The sequence below is a fragment of the Oncorhynchus masou genome, chromosome 28 (genome assembly GCF_036934945.1).
Source record: "Oncorhynchus masou masou isolate Uvic2021 chromosome 28, UVic_Omas_1.1, whole genome shotgun sequence".
Classification (NCBI taxonomy): Eukaryota; Metazoa; Chordata; class Actinopteri; order Salmoniformes; family Salmonidae; genus Oncorhynchus; species Oncorhynchus masou.
The window spans coordinates 10,969,354-10,992,347 of NC_088239.1; the positions used below are offsets into that span (position 1 = coordinate 10,969,354).

At 47.2% G+C, this 22,994-nt stretch overlaps 1 protein-coding gene across 1 annotated transcript; it reads left to right on the top strand.

Moving 5' to 3' along the window:
- Positions 1 to 22,994, top strand: LOC135517157 (myotubularin-related protein 6-like). The gene is given in 15 exon segments (XM_064941212.1): positions 1 to 234; positions 12,288 to 12,407; positions 15,727 to 15,889; positions 16,147 to 16,304; positions 16,446 to 16,574; positions 17,369 to 17,503; positions 17,600 to 17,732; positions 17,839 to 17,948; positions 19,044 to 19,169; positions 20,436 to 20,579; positions 20,660 to 20,766; positions 21,052 to 21,186; positions 22,125 to 22,251; positions 22,432 to 22,457; positions 22,459 to 22,994. Coding segments are annotated over 15 exon segments (1,926 nt in total). The 5' UTR covers positions 1 to 210; the 3' UTR covers positions 22,748 to 22,994.

The following is a 22,994-nucleotide window of genomic DNA, read 5'->3' on the forward strand; positions in this document are numbered from 1 at the left end:
AGTACGCCCAAGCAGGAAGTGCTGTGAAGAGCTGATAGCTATAACATCTACTGAAAACATACACAATCGTGAACGCTCAACGAATGCCGGTAGCGAGTAAAAAAGAAACAATCAAATAACATCAGCTTGCTCCACCTTGATAGTCGATGTGCGAGTCATATCACCGGTCAACTGTTTATATCGTTGCTTGCACTGACAGCTGTCAGCGAAATGGAACATATCCGTACGCCAAAGGTAAGAAAGCTAACGTTAACTAACTTGCGTAGCTATTTTCCACCACCCAGCAAAAACATTTAAAATGCATGCTATGTAGTTAGCAAGCTAACAATAATGACTTGCTATGCAATAACGAATGGTGCGTTGACAGTGGTCTCCAAATAGATATAGGATAATGTTGCAGGGGTGGCTAGTTAGCCAGCCAGCTTTCTAATGTGTGTTCAGGGTTGGGGAGCAATGTAATCCGGTACATGTAAGGGATTACATTTTCTTATAAACGAATCAGTTACGTTACCAGCAAGATATTGTAATCGGATTACAAATACTTTTATAAAGCTAGAGGATTACTTTTAAATTCATAAAGGATGTTTGCGGATGAAAACAAATTATAGTAATCTGTTGTCAATGATGTTTCGTACAAAATAATAAAATGCAGTACTACAGGATATTTCTTAACGTAGCTCTTTATTAGCCAGCTATAACTGGCATGTTCACGTATCTCCAACCATGATCAACTGACTTTGTCCTAACCATCTCGGTGGTCTTAACCAATCATAGCACAGTATGATACGGCGGTAAAATGCATCCAATTATCATTCAGTATGTTTACATACATGAATATTACAAATGGCATTCAAATCAGCATTGGAAAAAGGCGCAAGTTTAAATTTGTTCCACCTGAGCGAGTCTGACCTCAAGTCAGAGACCACTATGATGACACACCAAATGTGTTTGATGGATTGTGGGAAAAGAGCAGGAATAGGCTTTTGTAGGCTACAGTCCAAGCTATGTCTTCCAATGGTGCGACTGCTGTCGGCATCCAAAGATTATCCAACATGAATCAACACTTAAGGATGCCAGCAGTGGTGTACTCTACAACGTTATTTGTCACATGGGCCGATTTCAACAGTGAAATGCTTACTTACAAGCCCTTAACCAACAATGCAGCTTAAAAAGAAGAGATAAGAATAACAGATAATTGAAGAGCAGCAGTAAATAACAACGAGGTGCTATATACAGGGGGTACTGGTACAGAGTCCATGAGCGGGGGCACCGGTGTCAAGGTAACTGAGGTAATATGTACATGAAGGTAGAGTTATTAAAGTGACTAGGCATAGATAATGACAGAGAGTAGAAGGGGGGAAGCACAATGCAAATAGTCTGCATAGCCATTTGATAAACTGTTCAGGAGTCTTATGGCTTGAGGATTCAATCTTGCAACCTTATGGTTAACTAGTCCAACACTAACCACCTGCCTTACATTGCACTCCACGAGGAGCCTGCCTGTTACGCGAATGCAGTAAGTTGCTAGCTAGCATTACATTTATCTTATAAAAAAACAATCAATCAATCAATCATAATCACTAGTTAACTACACATGGTTGATGATATTAGTAGTTTATCTAGCGTGTCCTGCATTGCATATAATCGTTACGGTTCACATTCGCGAAAAAGAACTGTCGTTGCTCCAACGTGCACCTAACCATAGGCATGGATGTTTTTCTTAAAATCAATACACAAATATATATTTTTAAACCTGCATATTTAGTTAATATTGCCTGCTAACATGAATGTCTTTTAACTATGTAAATTGTGTCACTTCTCTTTCAACAGAGGGTAACGTTATATTCCTCAGTTTGGGCCGTCTGGCTCGTTGTGAACTGTGTGAAGACTTTCTTCCTAACAAAGACAGCCAACTTTGCCAAACGGGGGATGATTTAAAAAGCGCATTTGTGAAAAAAGCACAATCGTTGCACGACTGTATCTAACCATAAACATCAATGCCTTTCTTAAAATCAATACACAGAATGACATTTTTAAACCTACATATTTAGCTAAAAGAAATCCAGGGTAGCAGGCAATATTAACCAGGTGAAATTGTGTCACTTCTCTTGCGTTCATTGCACGCAGAGTCAGGGTATTTACAACAGAATTTTACGTAATTATGACATAACATTGAAGGTTGTGCAATGTAACAGGAATATTTAGACTTATGGATGCCACCCGTTAGATAAAATACGGAACGGTTCTGTATTTCACTGAAATAATGAACTTTTTTTTCCAGAGATGATAGTTTCCAGATTCGACCATATTAATGACCGAAGGCTCATATTTCTGTGTGTTATTATGTTACAATTACGTCTATGATTTGTTAGAGCAGTCTGACTGAGCGATGGTGGGCAGCAGCAGGCTCGTAAGCATTCATTCAAACAGCACTTTAGTGAGTTTTGCCAGCAGCTCTTCCATTGCGCTGACTTCAAGCCTATCAACTCCCGAGATTAGGCTGGTGTAACTGATGTGAAATGGCTAGCTAGTTAGCGGGGCGTGCGCTAATAGCGTTTCAAACGTCACTCGCTCTGAGACTTGGAGTAGTTGTTCCCCTTGCTCCGCAAGGGCCGCGGATTTTGTGGAGCGATGGGTAACGCTGCTTCGAGGGTGGCTGTTGTCGATGTGTTCCTGATTTGAGCCCAGGTAGGGGCGAGGAGAGGGACGGAAGCTATACTGTTACACTGGCAATACTAAAGTGCCTGTAAGAACGTCCAATAGTCAATGAAATGCAAATGGTATAGAGAGAGTCGTATAATAACTACATCCTAAAACTTCTTACCTGGGAATATTGAAGACTCATGTTAAAAGGAACCACCAGCTTTCATATGTTCTCATGTTCTGAGCAAGGAACTGAAACGTTAGCTTTCTTACATGGCACATATTGCACTTTTAGTTTCTTCTCCAACACTTTGTTTTTGCATTATTAAAACCAAATTGAACATGTTTCATTATTTATTTGAGGCTAAATGGATTTTATGTATGTATTATGTTAAGTTAAAATAAGTGTTCATTCAGTATTGTTGTAATTGTCATTATTTCAAATAAAAAATATTTTAAAAAATCTGCCGATTAATCGGCATTGGCATTTTTGGTCCGCCAATAATCGGTATCGGCGTTGAAAAATCATAATCGGTCGACCTCTAGCTTGGACCATGTTAGTTTGTTGGTGATGTCGACGCCAAGGAACTTGAAGCTCTCAACCTGCTCCACTACAGCCCCGTTGATGGCAATGGGGGCGTGCTCAGTCCTCTTTTTCCAGTAGTCCACAATCATCTCCTTTGTCTTGATCACGTTGAGGGAGAGGTTGTTGTCCTTGCACCACACGGTCAGGTATCTGACCTCCCTATAGGCTGTCTCATCGTTGTCCGTGATCAGGCCTACCACTGTTGTCATCAGCAAACTTAATTATGGTGTTGAAGTCGTGCCTGGCCCTGCAGTCATGAGTGAACAGGGAGTACAGGAGGGGACTGAGCACGGACTGCTGAGGGGCCCCCTTGTTGAGGATCAGCTTGGCGGCTGTGTTGTTACCTACCCTCACCACCTGCGAGCGGCCCTTCAGGAAGTTCATGATCCATTTCCAGAGGGAGGGGTTTAGACCCAGGGTCCTTAGCTTAGTGATGAGCTTAGAGGGCACTATGGTGTTGAACACAGAGCTGTAGTCAATGAATAGCATTCTCACATAGGTGTTCCTTTTGTCCAGGTGTGAAAGGGCAGTGTGGAGTGCAGTAGAGATTACATCATCTGTGGATCTGTTGGTGCGGTATGCAAATTGGAGTGAGTGTATGGTTTCTGGGATAATGGTGTTGATATGAGCCATGACCAGCATTTCATGGCTACAGACTTGAGTGCTACGGGTCGGTTGTTATTTAGGCAGGTTACGTTAGTGTTCTTGGGCACAGGGACAATGGTGGTCTGTTTGAAACATGTTGGTATTACAGACTCAGTCAGGGACAGGTTGAAAATGTTAGTGAAGACACTTGCCAGTTGGTCAGCGCATGCTTGCAGTACACGTCCTGGTAATCTGTCTGACCCTGCGACCTTATGAATGTTGACCTGTTTAAAGGTCTTACTCACATTGGCTGCGGAGAGTGTGATCACACAGTCGTCCAGGATAGTTGATGCTCTCATGCATGTTTCATTGTTACTTGCCTCAACGTGAGCATAGAAGTTATTTAGCTTGTCTGGTAGGCTCGTGTCACTGGGCAGCTACTGGTTGTGCTTCCCTTTGTAATAGTTTGCAAGTCCTGCCACATCTGACGAGCATCGGAGCCGGTGTAGTATGATTCAATCTTAGTCCTGTATTGATGCTTTGCCTGTTTGATGGTTCGTCGGAGGGCATATCGGGATTTTTTATAAGCTTCCGGGTTAGAGTCCCGCCCCTTGAAAGCGGCAGCTCTATCCTTTACCTCAGTGCGGATGTTGCCTGTAATAGGATGGTCTTTAGGATGGTCTTTAGGATGGTCTATAGAATGGTCTTTAGAATGGTCTATAGGATGGTCTTTAGGATGGTCTTTAGGATGGTCTTTAGGATGGTCTTTAGGATGGTCTATAGGATGGTCTTTAGGATGGTCTTTAGGATGGTCTTTAGGATGGTCTATAGGATGGTCTTTAGAATGGTCTTTAGGATGGTCTATAGGATGGTCTTTAGGATGGTCTATAGGATGGTCTATAGAATGGTCTATAGGATGGTCTATAGAATGGTCTTTAGGATGGTCTTTAGGATGGTCTATAGAATGGTCTTTAGAATGGTCTATAGGATGGTCTTTAGAATGGTCTTTAGGATGGTCTATAGGATCATCTTTAGAATGGTCTATAGAATGGTCTTTAGGATGGTCTTTAGAATGGTCTATAGGATGGTCTATAGAATGGTCTTTAGGATGGTCTATAGAATGGTCTTTAGAATGGTCTATAGGATGGTCTTTAGAATGGTCTTTAGGATGGTCTTTAGAATGGTCTTTAGGATGGTCTATAGGATCATCTTTAGAATGGTCTTTAGGATGGTCTTTAGAATGGTCTTTAGAATGGTCTATAGGATGGTCTTTAGGATGGTCTATAGGATCGTCTTTAGAATGGTCTTTAGGATGGTCTATAGAATGGTCTTTAGGATGGTCTATAGGATCATCTTTAGAATGGTCTTTAGGATGGTCTTTAGAATGGTCTATAGGATGGTCTTTAGGATGGTCTATAGGATCGTCTTTAGAATGGTCTTTAGGATGGTCTATAGAATGGTCTTTAGGATGGCCTGTTGAATGGTCTTTAGAATGAGTGAATTGTCTATTAGGCTTGCGTTTTGGGGGTTGATTCAGAACAGGGGCGAGCGACTCGGTGAATCCACTGTGGACATAGATAATTTACACACTTTATTATGTAACTCAGTGGAGATTAACTTCTTGGTTTACGCTCGGTTGTCTCTCACTTTGGCTCTTCATAACTGTGTGATGTGCCAGTGACCTGTTTTTGTAGCGAGCCCACCTCGTGATTCTGTTTGTCCTCCTTGGCTCAAACACAATATTAGATTTATTAGACAAAAATGCATTCCTGGTAATGCATTTAGTGTGACGGATCATGGGGCCACCATTGTCCTTCAAACAGCTGCAGATTATCAAGATATCAAAGTGTCACCAACTAAAAGGTAAATAATAGGCCTGTAGCAAATGCAGCATATGACATTCATTTTACACATGTAAATAGCTCTGTTCAGTAGTGCTCAAAGCAAGCCATTCCATGAGCACAGCATTTATTTTTCAACTGGAGTCAATGAGCCCAATCAGTCCAGTATTTTCTTCATGCTATAGTGAGTGACAACCACAGTTTTCTCAGGCTCAAAGCTTTCATGTTGGTGTAGCTTAATGAAAATCCAGATTGAAGAGCCAACTCAGTCCTTTTTGGAGGGTCATTTTTCAGCAACTATATAAAAAAAAGTACTTCCGGGTCAATGATTCATATTTAAGTGACATTTCCATTACATTTGGGTTTTTAAACATGTTCAAAGGTCAAATTTATGCCCCCCAATGTGATTCAATAGCAAAAACTATTCTGGGTGCTGCAGTAAAAGTGTTGTAGGCAATACTCTGTACAACATGATCCTGGGGGCAGTCCCCAAAAGACTGCAGACAGGGGACACCTGCAACCACACCCACCCTTTCACCTGAACAAAACAAAGAAGTATGTCTGTCAGAACTGACACTCCTAGGGTGTGGTTGTTTTGTTCAGGTGAAAGGGTGGGAGGGGTTGCCTGCAGGGGTGTTTCCCATCTGCGGTATTTCGGACTCTGCCCCCAGAACTCTGTTTGATCTCTTAAAGCACACAGACAGTCAACCCCTGATATTTGGTTCATGGTTGCACTAAAGTGGATCATGCAAATATCCGGACCGGAGCGAGGAAATATAATGTATTAAATTAGGATAAATGGTAAACAGAACAGACCGAGTCATCAGCTTGACTTCAGGCCATTTCTTCCCTCATCCTCTTTTTTCCATCTCCTTTCGCCTACACACACACACACACACACACACAAACACACACACACACACACACACCCTATTCTTCTGTTTTCTGCCAGTCCTTGACTGAGTTGACTGATCGCCATCCTGTGGAGTTGCCTAGCGCCACGCTGGTTGCTGGGAGACGGAGAGAGACCTTTTCAAAGAGAGAGAATAGGCTATTTGTCTATATTCAGTCAAGGGTTCTAAATGATGTCATTAAGGTGAGACAACCTACAGGATGTGAAGAGAAAAGGGTACAGAGTTAAGTTTGACTGGTTACAAGATGAATAACCAGGCTGTCAGTGTACTACCCCGGTCCCACTGACTCAATGTTCTGCTGATGTTCAAGCTGTGGCAGTGTTAACGAGTAGGTATTTTCCAATACTAATGCGGTATACAAAGTGCATGGTATTTTCCAATACTAAAACCATGAAATTACTACATTGGAAGAACATTCCATAGAGCAAGTCAAAACCATTCAACAATCTGAGTTTAGGCAGATGAGAAGTAGAGCTTCACCAGCCATGTAGAGAGGCTTGTAGAAGAAGAAGAGCTTCACCAGCCATGTAGAGAGGCTTGTAGAAGAAGAGCTTCACCAGCCATGTAGAGAGGCTTGTAGAAGTAGAAGAAGAGCTTCACCAGACATGTAGAGAGGCTTGTCGAAGTAGAAGAAGAGCTTCACCAGCCATGTAGAGAGGCTTGTAGAAGAAGAAGAGCTTCACCAGCCATGTAGAGAGGCTTGTAGAAGAAGAGCTTCACCAGCCATGTAGAGAGGCTTGTAGAAGTAGAAGAGCTTCACCAGCCATGTAGAGAGGCTTGTAGAAGAAGAGCTTCACCAGCCACGTAGAGAGGCTTGTAGAAGAAGAAGAGCTTCACCAGCCACGTAGAGAGGCTTGTAGAAGAAGAAGAGCTTCACCAGCCACGTAGAGAGGCTTGTAGAAGTAGAAGAGCTTCACCAGCCATGTAGAGGCTTGTAGAAGAAGAGCTTCACCAGCCATGTAGAGGCTTGTAGAAGAAGAGCTTCACCAGCCATGTAGAGAGGCTTGTAGAAGTAGAAGAAGAGCTTCACCAGCCATGTAGAGGCTTGTAGAAGAAGGGCTTCACCAGCCATGTAGAGGCTTGTAGAAGAAGAGCTTCACCAGCCATGTAGAGAGGCTTGTAGAAGAAGAGCTTCACCAGCCATGTAGAGAGGCTTGTAGAAGAAGAGCTTCACCAGCCATGTAGAGGCTTGTAGAAGAAGAGCTTCACCAGCCATGTAGAGGCTTGTAGAAGAAGGGCTTCACCAGCCATGTAGAGGCTTGTAGAAGAAGGGCTTCACCAGCTATGTAGAGAGGCTTGTAGAAGTAGAAGAAGAGCTTCACCAGCCATGTAGAGGCTTGTAGAAGAAGGGCTTCACCAGCCATATAGAGGCTTGTAGAAGAAGGGCTTCACCAGCCATGTAGAGAGGCTTGTCGAAGTAGAAGAAGAAGTGCTTCACCAGCCATGTAGAGGCTTGTCGAAGTAGAAGAAGAAGAGCTTCACCAGCCATGTAGAGAGGCTTGTCGAAGTAGAAGAAGAAGAGCTTCACCAGCCATGTAGAGAGGCTTGTCGAAGTAGAAGAAGAAGAGCTTCACCAGCCATGTAGAGGCTTGTCGAAGTAGAAGAAGAAGAGCTTCACCAGCCATGTAGAGAGGCTTGTCGAAGTAGAAGAAGAGCTTCACCAGCCATGTAGAGAGGCTTGTAGAAGTAGAAGAAGAGCTTCACCAGCCATGTAGAGAGGCTTGTAGAAGAAGAGCTTCACCAGCCATGTAGAGAGGCTTGTAGAAGAAGAGCTTCACCAGCCATGTAGAGAGGCTTGTCGAAGTAGAAGAGCTTCACCAGCCATGTAGAGAGGCTTGTCGAAGTAGAAGAAGAAGAGCTTCACCAGCCATGTAGAGAGGCTTGTCGAAGTAGAAGAAGAAGAGCTTCACCAGCCATGTAGAGAGGCTTGTAGAAGTAGAAGAAGAGGAGCTTCACCAGCCATGTAGAGAGGCTTGTAGAAGTAGAAGAAGAAGAGCTTCACCAGCCATGTAGAGGCTTGTCGAAGTAGAAGAAGAAGAGCTTCACCAGCCATGTAGAGAGGCTTGTAGAAGAAGAGCTTCACCAGCCATGTAGAGAGGCTTGTAGAAGAAGAGCTTCACCAGCCATGTAGAGAGGCTTGTCGAAGTAGAAGAAGAGCTTCACCAGCCATGTAGAGGCTTGTCGAAGTAGAAGAAGAAGAGCTTCACCAGCCATGTAGAGAGGCTTGTAGAAGTAGAAGAAGAAGAGCTTCACCAGCCATGTAGAGAGGCTTGTAGAAGTAGAAGAAGAGCTTCACCAGCCATGTAGAGAGGCTTGTAGAAGAAGAGCTTCACCAGCCATGTAGAGAGGCTTGTCGAAGTAGAAGAAGAAGAGCTTCACCATCCATGTAGAGAGGCTTGTAGAAGTAGAAGAAGAGCTTCACCAGCCATGTAGAGAGGCTTGTAGAAGTAGAAGAAGAGCTTCACCAGCCATGTAGAGAGGCTTGTAGAAGAAGAGCTTCACCAGCCATGTAGAGAGGCTTGTCAGGAACAAGCTGTGTATTGGGTTTATTACCAGCACAAGGCTTGTGTTTTTCCTTTACTGCTTGAAAGGAGTTGATTCGTTGTATTTTTCCTCTCTGTGTTAGACTATGGTGATACTACTTATGTACAAGTCTCCAGCTCTACGCTGCAGGCTCTTGACTCTGTGTATCATGTAGCCCTTCGTTTGTCACCAGTCAGAGACGTCGAACTCACAGCTGTGATCTCAACAGTGCTGTCGGGTGGACATCACTAGCATCACGCAGGCTCAAACACTGCTACATTCTTATTTTTCTTAAACGGCCATTGTATCTATTCTTTCTTCTCGCTCGAAAAGAAAAGCCATACAAGCTCAGATCTCATGCTAACTGTTCTGTTACCAGAGCATGGAGACAGGTCCTTTCATTACTCAGCCCCCTGGTCTGGAATTCCCTCGCAGCCAACCTACAACTACAGGTCCTTTCATTACTCGGCCCCCTGGTCTGGAACTCCCTCCCAGCCAACCTACAACTACAGGTCCTTTCATTACTCGGCCCCCTGGTCTGGAACTCCCTCCCAGCCAACCTACAACTACAGGTCCTTTCATTACTCAGCCCCCTGGTCTGGAATTCCCTCCCTCCCAGCCAACCTACAACTACAGGTCCTTTCATTACTCAGCCCCCTGGTCTGGAACTCCCTCCCAGCCAACCTACAACTACAGGTCCGTTCATTACTCAGCCCCCTGGTCTGGAATTCCCTCCCAGCCAACCTACAACTACAGGTCCTTTCATTACTCAGCCCCCTGGTCTGGAACTCCCTCCCAGCCAACCTACAACTACAGGTCCTTTCATTACTCAGCCCCCTGGTCTGGAACTCCCTCCCAGCCAACCTACAACTACAGGTCCTTTCATTACTTGGCCCCTTGGTCTGGAACTCCCTCCCTCCCAGCCAACCTACAACTACAGGTCCTTTCATTACTCGGCCCCCTGGTCTGGAACTCCCTCCCTCCCAGCCAACCTACAACTACAGGTCCTTTCATTACTCAGCCCCCTGGTCTGGAACTCCCTCCCAGCCAACCTACAACTACAGGTCCTTTCATTACTCAGCCCCCTGGTCTGGAACTCCCTCCCAGCCAACCTACAACTACAGGTCCTTTCATTACTCGGCCCCCTGGTCTGGAACTCCCTCCCTCCCAGCCAACCTACAACTACAGGTCCTTTCATTACTCGGCCCCCTGGTCTGGAACTCCCTCCCAGGCAACCTACAACTACAGGTCCTTTCATTACTCGGCCCCCTGGTCTGGAATTCCCTCCCAGCCAACCTACAACTACAGGTCCTTTCATTACTCAGCCCCCTGGTCTGGAATTCCCTCCCAGCCAACCTACAACTACAGGTCCTTTCATTACTCAGCCCCTTGGTCTGGAACTCCCTCCCAGCCAACCTACAACTACAGGTCCTTTCATTACTCAGCCCCCTGGTCTGGAACTCCCCCCTGGTCTGGAACTCCCTCCCAGCCAACCTACAACTACAGGTCCTTTCATTACTCAGCCCCCTGGTCTGGAACTCCCCCTCCCAGCCAACCTACAACTACAGGTCCTTTCATTACTCAGCCCCCTGGTCTGGAACTCCCTCCTCCCAGCCAACCTACAACTACAGGTCCTTTCATTACTCAGCCCCTGGAACTCTGCCAACCTTCAGGTCCTTTCATTACTCAGGTCTGGAATTCCTAGCCAACTACAACTACAGGTCCTTTCATTACTCAGCCCCCTGGTCTGGAACTCCCTCCCTCCCAGCCAACCTACAACTACAGGTCCTTTCATTACTCGGCCCCCTGGTCTGGAACTCCCTCCCTCCCAGCCAACCTACAACTACAGGTCCTTTCATTACTCAGCCCCCTGGTCTGGAATTCCCTCCCAGCCAACCTACAACTACAGGTCCTTTCATTACTCAGCCCCTTGGTCTGGAACTCCCTCCCAGCCAACCTACAACTACAGGTCCTTTCATTACTCAGCCCCTTGGTCTGGAACTCCCTCCCAGCCAACCTACAACTACAGGTCCTGGTGTCCCTGGAGGAGGTCAAAGGACAAATAGAGGAACAGGTTGTTGAGATATGTAGTTGTCACCCGATGTCACTAGTTTGCGTTGTCTTACGTAATGAAGCATGTTTTACTTTACACATGCCTGCACACACACCACACCCCCCACACCACACCCCCCCACACACCACACACACACACACCACACACACACCCCCCACACCACACACCACACACACACACACACACACACACAGCCACAGTTTGTTTGCTGTTGTATTTGTGCTGTTGCTAGTAACTTCGGTCTGTGTTGTCAGTTTTGTCTTACTTAAAAAACTATTTTTTTTATCTCATTCCCCGTCCCCACAGGGGGCCTTTTGCCGTCATTTTTGCCTAGTTAAATAAATGAAAAATAGGGACAGCTAAAAATTGGATCTATGTGTTTGAGTGAGAGAGGTCGAGAGGAGGAGAGGAGGAGAGGGAGAGATTAACAGTGCGTTCATGTGTGGGAGCTGAGATGAGCTGAGGGAAGTTTATTGAAATTCCATTAACAAATGACACTCAGCCACTCCAGAGCTCTTCTATATATACAGCTGTAATTAGAATTGGCAGCCTTTCTTTCTGGCTAAAATGGTAAATGCTCTGCTTGTTGTATAACTGACAACAAGTACTGTGTCTGACACATCTATATAGATAGACAGCTGCGTATCCTATTTCATTTGTGTGTGTTTGGGTAGGGGTCATTGTTTACCTGTGTGTGCGTGTGTGTGGGTAGGGGTCATTGTTTACCTGTGTGTGTGTGGGTAGGGGTCAATGTTTACCTGGGTGTGTGTGTGGGTAGGGGTCATTGTTTACCTGGGTTCTAACCGTTGTTTACCTGTGTGTGTGTGTTGGTAGGGGTCATTGTTTACCTGGGTGTGTGTGTGTGTGTGGGTAGGGGTCATTGTTTACCTGTGTGTGTGTGTGTGTGTGTGTGGGGTAGGGGTCATTGTTTACCTGTGTGTGTGTGTGTGTGTGGGTAGGGGTCATTGTTTACCTGTGTGTGTGTGTGTGTGTGGGGGTAGGGGTCATTGTTTACCTGTGTGTGTGGGTAGGGGTCATTGTTTACCTGGGTGTGTGGGTGGCGGTCATTGTTTACCTGGGTTCTAACCGTTGTTTACGTGTGTGTGTGTGTGTGTGTGCAGGTGGAGCAGGTGCGTCTGTTGGACCGTTTCAGTAACAAGTCGACCAGCGGGACGCTGCACCTGACGGCTACACACCTCATCTTCGTGGAGAGTAATGCCGACGCCGCCCAGGAGATCTGGGTAAGAAGGACCGGTATTCAGAACACACCTTATCTCACACACAGCTCTGAGTTCAGAATGTAGGACTTCCTTTATCTCCTGCTTGACACACACATCTACAGTGTACTTTGATACATGGGTGTGTAGGTGTATTGTTGTCTGTCTAGCGGTGAAAGAGAATTACTGTTGAGACACCTTGGTAACCGGGTTCAGCCTTCCTCACGTGACAACTGTTGCTACAATAACCTGCCGGCCCAGCCTTGTCGCCCGTCGCCTTAGTAACCTGTTGACAGGGCTTGGTGGAAAGGGAAGGAGGGAGAGATCAAGGAGAGGAAGTAGGAATGGCCTAGTTTGAGCAGCTGAATCAGGTGTGTTAGTTGGTGCTGGGCTGGAGCCTGGAACGCAAGTCGGTTCTTCAGGGCTTTCAGTCACTTCTCTGGTCTATGAAGTTAGTCTGATTTCAGCAGAGAAACTGCTGCCAAAGTTCCTACACAATTCCTTCCTCTTCTACTGTTGAGCACAGGGAAGGTATGTGTATAGGAGTTAATTTGGTAGCTGGCTATCAGCCAGCATTTTAAGTCTCTCCTCTCTCTCCCCATGGGGCTTTATTGGCATGGGACACATGTTTACATTGCCAAAGCAAGTGAAATGGATAAACAAAAGGGAAATAAACAATCGGAAATTAACAGTAAACATTACAGTAGACATGAGACTTCAGATTCTAGTACATTTACATTTACATTTAAGTCATTTAGCAGACGCTCTTATCCAGAGCGACTTACAAATTGGTGAATTCACCTAGGGTGATGCCTGGTGCTGCACACTGTTCTCGTGCCCTTGTCAATTCGTAGTTAAGTGTTGATGAGGGTGGGGCTTAAGCTGCACCCCCCCCCAGCACTGAGGAAATCTGTTTTTGTTTTTCACATAATAACGGCACATTTGTGGTTTGTGTACATGAATTTTATAATGTTGTATGTTTTTCCCCCCCAACACCACTTTCACTCGTCTCACACACACCTCCGCCTGTGCTGGAATGTTCTGCTAGTGATTAACTATGCTGATGAATGCACATTTGAATAACGTCCCAGGATTAAAGTCCCAATAGAGTTGTGGGTTATCTAATATGCATTCACACACTGCTGGCATACAGAAAGATATATATGATGATCTATGCTGATTGTGATGTATGTGTGGTGTGTGGGTGTGTGTGGTGTGTGTGTGGGTGGGTGTGTGTGTGATGTTCAATAGAGAGAGAATAAAATTAAATTTTTCCACCTGTATAAATGACATCAGACTGAACATGTCCAGTATATAGGCCAGGTGCCATGATCAGTATATAGGCCAGGTGCCATGATCAGTATATAGGCCAGGTGCCATGATCAGTATATAGGCCAGGTGCCATGATCAGTCTATCAGGTGCCATGATCAGTATATAGGCCAGGTGCCATGATCAGTCTATCAGGTGCCATGATCAGTATATAGGCCAGGTGCCATGATCAGTATATAGGCCAGGTGCCATGATCAGTCTATCAGGTGCCATGATCAGTATATCAGGTGCCATGATCAGTATATAGGCCAGGTGCCATGATCAGTATATAGGCCAGGTGCCATGGTCAGTCTATCAGGTGTCATGGTCAGTCTATCAGGTGTCATGGTCAGTCTATCAGGTGTCATGGTCAGTCTATCAGGTGCCATGATCAGTCTACCAGGTGCCATGATCAGTCTATCAGGTGCCATGGTCAGTCTATCAGGTGCCATGATCAGTCTACTAGGTGCCATGATCAGTATATAGGCCAGGTGTCATGATCAGTCTATCAGGTGCCATGATCAGTCTACTAGGTGCCATGATCAGTATATAGGCCAGGTGCCATGGTCAGTCTATCAGGTGCCATGGTCAGTCTATCAGGTGCCATGATCAGTATATAGGCCAGGTGCCATGGTCAGTCTATCAGGTGCCATGGTCAGTCTATCAGGTGCCATGGTCAGTCTACCAGGTGCCATGGTCAGTCTATCAGGTGCCATGGTCAGTCTATCAGGTGCCATGGTCAGTCTATCAGGTGCCATGGTCAGTCTATCAGGTGCCATGATCAGTCTATCAGGTGCCATGGTCAGTCTATCAGGTGCCATGGTCAGTCTATCAGGTGCCATGATCAGTCTACTAGGTGCCATGATCAGTATATAGGCCAGGTGCCATGGTCAGTCTATCAGGTGCCATGATCAGTCTATCAGGTGCCATGGTCAGTCTACCAGGTGCCATGGTCAGTCTATCAGGTGCCATGGTCAGTCTATCAGGTGCCATGGTCAGTCTATCAGGTGCCATGGTCAGTCTATCAGGTGCCATGATCAGTCTATCAGGTGCCATGGTCAGTCTATCAGGTGCCATGATCAGTCTATCAGGTGCCATGATCAGTCTACTAGGTGCCATGATCAGTATATAGGCCAGGTGTCATGATCTGTCTATCAGGTGCCATGATCAGTCTATCAGGTGTCATGATCAGTCTATCAGGTGCCATGATCAGTATATAGGCCAGGTGCCATGATCAGTATATAGGCCAGGTGCCATGATCAGTATATCAGGTGCCATGATCAGTATATAGGCCAGGTGCCATGATCTGTCTATCAGGTGCCATGATCAGTCTATCAGGTGCCATGATCAGTCTATCAGGTGTCATGATCAGTATATAGGCCAGGTGTCATGATCAGTATATAGGCCAGGTGCCATGGTCAGTCTACCAGGTGCCATGATCAGTATATAGGCCAGGTGCCATGGTCAGTCTATCAGGTGCCATGATCAGTATATCAGGTGCCATGATCAGTATATAGGCCAGGTGCCATGATCAGTATATAGGCCAGGTGCCATGGTCAGTCTACCAGGTGCCATGATCAGTATATAGGCCAGGTGCCATGGTCAGTCTATCAGGTGCCATGATCAGTATATCAGGTGCCATGATCAGTATATAGGCCAGGTGCCATGATCAGTATATAGGCCAGGTGCCATGATCAGTCTACCAGGTGCCATGATCAGTCTATCAGGTGCCATGATCAGTATATAGGCCAGGTGTCATGGTCAGTCTATCAGGTGCCATGATCAGTCTACCAGGTGCCATGATCAGTCTACCAGGTGCCATGATCAGTCTACCAGGTGCCATGATCAGTCTACCAGGTGCCATGATCAGTCTATCAGGTGCCATGATCAGTCTACCAGGTGCCATGATCAGTCTATCAGGTGCCATGATCAGTCTACCAGGTGCCATGATCAGTCTATCAGGTGCCATGATCAGTCTACCAGGTGCCATGATCAGTCTATCAGGTGTCATGTCTGTTTGATGTTCCCCTCCAGATCCTGCACCACCACATCGGGTCAGTGGAGAAGCTGTCGTTGACCACCAGCGGTTGTCCTCTGGTCATCCAGTGTCGTAACTTCCGAGTGGTCCACTTTGTGGTCCAGAGAGAGAGAGACTGTCACGACATCTACAGCTCACTGCTCAGACTGCTACGACCAGGTACCTAATGTGTGTCTGGGTCTCTGTCTTTGAGTGTGTGCAGGATGCTTGAGTCAAGTGAAGGTTCAAAAGAATGTTCATATTTTCTCTCTCTCTCCCCTTCTCCTCTCCCTCCCTCTCTTTCCTCTTCCCTCTTCTCTCCCACCCCTCCCTCCCTCCTCTCTCCCACCCCTCCCTCCCTCCTCTCTCTCTCCCTCCCCCTTCTCCATCTATCCTCTACCACCTCCTCTCTTCTCCATCTCTCTCTCCCTTCCTAGCATCCTATGAGGAGCTCTATGCGTTCTCTTACAACCCCAAGCAGAACGAGCAGCAGAGAGAGGAGGGCTGGCAGCTCATTGACCTGGGTGCAGAGTTTGAGAGGATGGGTGTCCCCTGCGATCAATGGCAGCTCACTGATGTCAACAGGAACTATAAGGTGGGGGGTCTATCAATAGTAAATGTTAGGCGTTGGCCCTGTCCAGAAACAAACCTTTGGTGTCTGCAGATCTAATGGAATAGTATTGATTGGATGTTTTACAACCTGTCCTATGTAATATTCCCTCTCGTTGTGTTGTAGATATGTGAGACGTATCCCAGGGACCTGTATGTGCCCATCACAGCCAGTAAGCCCATCATCGTCGGCAGCTCCAAGTTCAGGAGCAAAGGACGCTTCCCTGTCCTCACATACTTCTACCAGGAGAAGAAGGTAACACCTAACCCTTACCCAGCTTCCTCCTAACCCTTACCCAGCTTCCTCCTAACCCTTACCTTACCCAGCTTCCTCCTTACCCAGCTTCCTCCTTACCCAGCTTCCTCCTTACCCAGCTTCCTCCTTACCCAGCTTCCTCCTAACCCTTACCTTACCCAGCTTCCTCCTAACCCTTACCTTACCCAGCTTCCTCCTAACCCTTACCCAGCTTCCTCCTTACCCAGCTTCCTCCTAACCCTTACCCAGCTTCCTCCTAACCCTTACCCAGCTTCCTCCTAACCCTAACCTTACCCAGCATCCTCCTAACCCTTACCCAGCATCCTCCTAACCCTTACCCAGCTTCCTCCTAACCCTTACCCAGCTTCCTCCTAACCTTACCCAGCATCCTCCTAACCCTTACCCAGCTTCCTCCTAACCCTTACCCAGCATCCTCCTAACCCTTACCTTACCCAGCATCCTCCTAACCCTTACCTTACCCAGCTTCCTCCTAACATCTTACCCAGCATCCTCCTAACATCTTCCCTACATCCCAAACCTACATATAACCCAGTGGAGGCTGCTGGTGGGAGGACGACTCATAATAATGTCCAGAACAGAGCACATGGAATGGCACCAAACTTCTGGAGACCATGTGTTTGATGTATTTAATATCATTCCACTGATTCCATTCCAGGCATTACCACAAGCCTGTCCTCCCCAATTAAGGTGCCACCAACCTCCTGTGACATAATCCCTAAAACATCATCAGGTATGTGTGGCCTAATCTGCATGCTCGTCTCTGCCCCCTGCAGGCAGCGGTGTGTCGGTGCAGCCAGCCTCTCTCTGGGTTTAGCGCGCGATGCCTGGAGGATGAGAGCATGCTGCAGGCCATCAGCAAAGCCAATCACAACAGCCGATTTGTCTACGTCATGGATACCAGGCCCAAGGTACCCAATCTCGACATGGCTGGCTATCTCCTCCGCCAGAAGTATGCGGACATTCTCAGTCCCTCTGTTTGTGTTAATCTTCCTCCCTCTCTGCAGTTGAATGCCATGGCCAACAGAGCAGCTGGTAAAGGCTATGAGAATGAAGATAACTACTCCAACATCCGCTTTCAGTTTGTGGGGATCGAGAACATCCACGTGATGAGGACCAGCCTACAGAAACTACTGGAAGGTTAGTTACGCTCAAACTCACTCACTCACTCACTCACTCACTCACTCACTCACTCACTCAGCACAGACAGACACTCAGACTCCCTCTACCTCTCTCTCTCTCTTAGTGGTGGGAACACGTTCTCTGTCAGTGAATGACTACCTGCTGGGCTTGGAGAGCTCTGGTTGGCTACGACACGTCAAAGCTGTGGTAGACGCAGCCATCTTCCTCACCAAGGTAAGGCCCCGGGCCTCCAACCCCCTTCTGCTCTTCAGATCGAGTTAGTCCCGCCCCCTTCTGCTCTTCAGATCGTTAGTCCCGCCCCCTTCTGCTCTTCAGATCGTTAGTCCCGCCCCTTCTGCTCTTCAGATCGTTAGTCCCGCCCCCTTCTGCTCTTCAGATCGAGTTAGTCCCGCCCCCTTCTGCTCTTCAGCTCTAGTTAGTCCCAGCCCCCTTCTGCTCTTCTGCTCTAGTTAGTCCCGCACCCTTCTGCTCTAGTTAGTCCCGCACCCTTCTGCTCTATTTAGTCCCAGCACCCTTCTGCTCTAGTTAGTCCCAGCACCCTTCTGCTCTAGTTAGTCCCAGCACCCTTCTGCTCTAGTTAGTCCAGCACCCTTCTGCTCTAGTTAGTCCCAGCACCCTTCTGCTCTAGTTAGTCCCACTGATGTTGGAATGTCTTCCCTGGACTGCATCCAACATCTGTTCCATGTTTTGATAATGTTAAGGGAAGTGATTAACCTTTCACTCTCACAATTCAGTTCAAGGGGCTTTATAGGCCTGGGAAACATATGTTAACATTGCCATAACAAGTGAAATAGATAATACAAAAATGACAGAAAACATTACCCTCACACAAGTTACAAAGGAATAGACATTTCAAATGTAATATTGTTTTATTTATTTTTTATTTCACCTTTTTTTAACCAGGTAGGCCAGTTGAGAACAAGTTCTCATTTACAACTGAGACCTGGCCAAGATAAAGCAAAGCAGTGCGACACAAACAACAACACAGAGATACACATGGAATGAACAAAACATACATTCAATAATACAGTAGAAAAATATATATACAGTGTGTGCAAATGAGGTTTGTTAAGGGAGGTAAGGCAATAAATAGGCCACGGTGGCAAAGTAATTACAATTTAGCATCTATCACACTTCCATAGTATGTCTATCTACAGTGTTGTAACGATGTGCAAATAGTTAAGTACAAAAGGGAAAATAAATAAACTTAATGTGTTGTATTTACAATGGTGTTTGTTCTTCACTGGTTGCCCTTTTCTTGTGGTAACAGGTCACAAACCTCTCTCCTCTCCCCTCCTCCCTCCATAGGCAGTAACAGTAGAAGGAGCCAGTGTGTTGGTCCACTGTTCAGACGGCTGGGATCGGACAGCCCAGGTCTGCTCTCTGGGAGCTCTGCTCATGGACCCCTACTACCGCACCATCAAAGGCTTCATGGTAGGTCTGGGTACTACAGTACCATCAACGGCTTCATGGTAGGTCTGTGTACTGCCGCACCATCAAAGGCTTCATGGTAGGTCTGTGTACTGCCGCACCATCAAAGGCTTCATGGTAGGTCTGTGTACTACCGCACCATCAAAGGCTTCATGGTAGGTCTGTGTACTACCGCACCATCAACGGCTTCATGGTAGGTCTGTGTATTTGCCGCACCATCAACGGCTTCATGGTAGGTCTGTGTACTACAGTACCATCAAAGGCTTCATGGTAGGTCTGTGTACTACAGTACCATCAACGGCTTCATGGTAGGTCTGTGTACTACAGTACCATCAACGGCTTCATGGTAGGTCTGTGTACTGCCGCACCATCAAAGGCTTCATGGTAGGTCTGTGTACTACTGTACCATCAACGGCTTCATGGTAGGTCTGTGTACTACAGTACCATCAACGGCTTCATGGTAGGTCTGTGTACTGCCGCACCATCAAAGGCTTCATGGTAGGTCTGTGTACTGCCGCACCATCAACGGCTTCATGGTAGGTCTGTGTACTACAGTACCATCAACGGCTTCATGGTAGGTCTGTGTACTGCCGCACCATCAAAGGCTTCATGGTAGATCTGTGTACTACTGTACCATCAACGGCTTCATGGTAGGTCTGTGTACTACCGCACCATCAAAGGCTTCATGGTAGGTCTGTGTACTACCGCACCATCAACGGCTTCATGGTAGGTCTGTGTACTACTGTACCATCAACGGCTTCATGGTAGGTCTCTGTACTGCCGCACCATCAACGGCTTCATGGTAGGTCTGTGTACTGCCGCACCATCAACGGCTTCATGGTAGGCCTGTGTACTACAGTACCATCAACGGCTTCATGGTAGGTCTGTGTACTGCCGCACCATCAACGACTTCATGGTAGGTCTGTGTACTACAGTACCATCAGACTTCATGGTAGGTCTGTGTACTACAGTACCATCAACGGCTTCATGGTAGGTCTGTGTACTACCGCACCATCAACGGCTTCATGGTAGGTCTGTGTACTACAGTACCATCAAAGGCTTCATGGTAGGTCTGTGTACTGCCGCACCATCAACGGCTTCATGGTAGGTCTGTGTACTACAGTACCATCAAAGGCTTCATGGTAGGTCTGTGTACTGCCGCACCATCAACGGCTTCATGGTAGGACACAACACAACTTCCCTATGCCTGTAGATATGGGTAAAAGGAATACCATGCCATAAAAACTGTTCTCTCTCTCTGTGGTTCAGGTCCTCATAGAGAAAGACTGGATCTCATTTGGACACAAGTTTGCAGACAGATGTGACCAGTTGGATGGAGACCCCAAGGAGGTGTCCCCCGTCTTCACACAGTTCCTGGAGTGTGTGTGGCAGCTCACAGAACAGTTCCCCCAGGTAGGTGTGTGTGCCAGAATACTCAGAATACCCCACAGCAGCCATGAGTGATGATGGTGATGATGCCTACTCTTCCTCAGGCGTTTGAGTTCAATGAGTGGCTGCTGCTGCAGATCCATGAACATGTTCACTCCTGTCAGTACGGGAACTTCCTGGCCAACAACCAGAGGCGGAGAGAAGAGCTGCAGTGAGTAACACACACACACTCACACACTCACGTACACTCACACACTCACGCACTCACACACTCACTCACACACTCACGTACGCTCACACACACACACACACTCACACACTCACACTCACGTACGCACACACACACATTCACTCACGTACACACTCACTCACACACTCACTCACTCACTCACACACACACACACACACACACACACACACACACACACACACACACACACACACACACACACACACACACACAGTATACATATTAAACACTCTCTTCTCCCACCAGACTCAAAGACAGGACTCACTCTCTGTGGGCGTTTCTGTTGAGTGAGGGGCAGAACTACCTAAACCCCGCCTACTGCCACACCTACGCAGAGACACACCCTGTCCTAGAACCCTCCACCCTGCCCTGCCACCTCAAGTAAGATCTAGTTGTTTACCTCATCTCGCTCTCTCTCCTTATCTCTTTCAATCTCATCCACTCTACCCTAAGCATTAGTCCTCTTTCTCTGTCCTTCCCCCAGCTTTGTTACTCCTCTCCTCCTCTCTCTTTCTTCTCCCTCTCCTCTCTCTTTCTTCTCCCTCTCCTCTCTCTTTCTTCTCCCTCTCCTCTCTCTTTCTTCTCCCTCTCCTCTCTCTTTCTTCTCCCTCTCCTCTCTCTTTCTTCTCCCTCTCCTCTCTCTTTCTTCTCCCTCTCCTCTCTCTTTCTTCTCCCTCTCCTCTCTCTTTCTTCTCCCTCTCCTCTCTCTTTCTTCTCCCTCTCCTCTCTCTTTCTTCTCCCTCTCCTCTCTCTTTCTTCTCCCTCTCCTCTCTCTTTTTTCTCCCTCTCCTCTCTCTTTCTTCTCCCTCTCCTCTCTTTCTTCTCCCTCTCCTCTCTCTTTCTTCTCCCTCTCCTCTCTCTTTCTTCTCCCTCTCCTCTCTCTTTTTTCTCCCTCTCCTCTCTCTTTCTTCTCCCTCTCCTCTCTCTTTCTTCTCCCTCTCCTCTCTCTTTCTTCTCCCTCTCCTCTCTCTTTTTTCTCCCTCTCCTCTCTCTTTCTTCTCCCTCTCCTCTCTCTTTCTTCTCCCTCTCCTCTCTCTTTCTTCTCCCTCTCCTCTCTCTTTCTTCTCCCTCTCCTCTCTCTTTCTTCTCTCTCTCCTCTCTCTTTCTTCTCCCTCTCCTCTCTCTTTTTTCTCCCTCTCCTCTCTCTTTTTTCTCCCTCTCCTCTCTCTTTCTTCTCTCTCTCCTCTCTCTTTCTTCTCTCTCTCTTTCGCTCTTTGTTCTCCTCCATCTCTCTCATCAACCCTGCCCTACAACCTCACGTGAATGTTACTCCTTAATGTTCCTAATTTCTCTCACTCTCATCCCCCCCCCCCTGTCAGGTTCTGGAGGAATATGTACCACCAGTTTGATCGTTCCATGCACCCCCGTCAGTCTGTCCTGAAAAACGTTCTCGCCCTGAAAGAGAGCAACCGCCAACTGGAAGACACAATAATGAAACTGGAGGCTGTGAGTACAATCCTTGTTCTCACTCTCTCTAGCGCTCTCCCCCCCCTCTCCCCCTCTCCCCCCTTCTCCCCCTTCTCCCCCCCTCTCTCACCCTCTCTCACCCTCTCTCACCCTCTCTCCCCCTCTCTCACCCTCTCTCTCATGACCTAATTTAACCCTGTCTTCTCTCTGTTCCTCCAGAGACTACAGAAGCATGGCATCAGCCCCCCCCACCCCAGACCCCCAGGCCCCCCCTAAAGACCAACGCACCCTCCTTAACCACACACGGCCCCACTCCCTCATCCTGGGAGCCCCCCTCAGCCTCAAGGAGGTGCAGCATCAGGAGGAGGTGGGAGAGGAGGCAAAAAAATGCTGCAGTGACACAGAGCGGACAGTAGAGGGAAGCAGCGGTTCAGAGCGCAAGGAGAGCTACGGAGACCTGCAGGGGACATACGGGGCTAAGGTGGAGCCCGCTGTGGTCAGCCTGGAGTTTGGAGTGGCCCGCATGACATGCTGAGGCATTGTGGGATACTGGAGGAGGAGGGGAGGTTGGACTGGAATGGAGGGAGAGATGGGGGGGGGGGGACACTGAGCGATGCGATGACTGAAGGACGTGTGTGTGTTCAGCCATATTCCTATGAGGGTGTACTGTATGCCTGTAATGTACGTCTCTGTGGAAAGAGACACTGGCATTTACCCTACTTAGAAAGGCTGTTTTTATGAATGTTGAACAGCTCAAAGAGAATAAATGAGAAGATGAAACC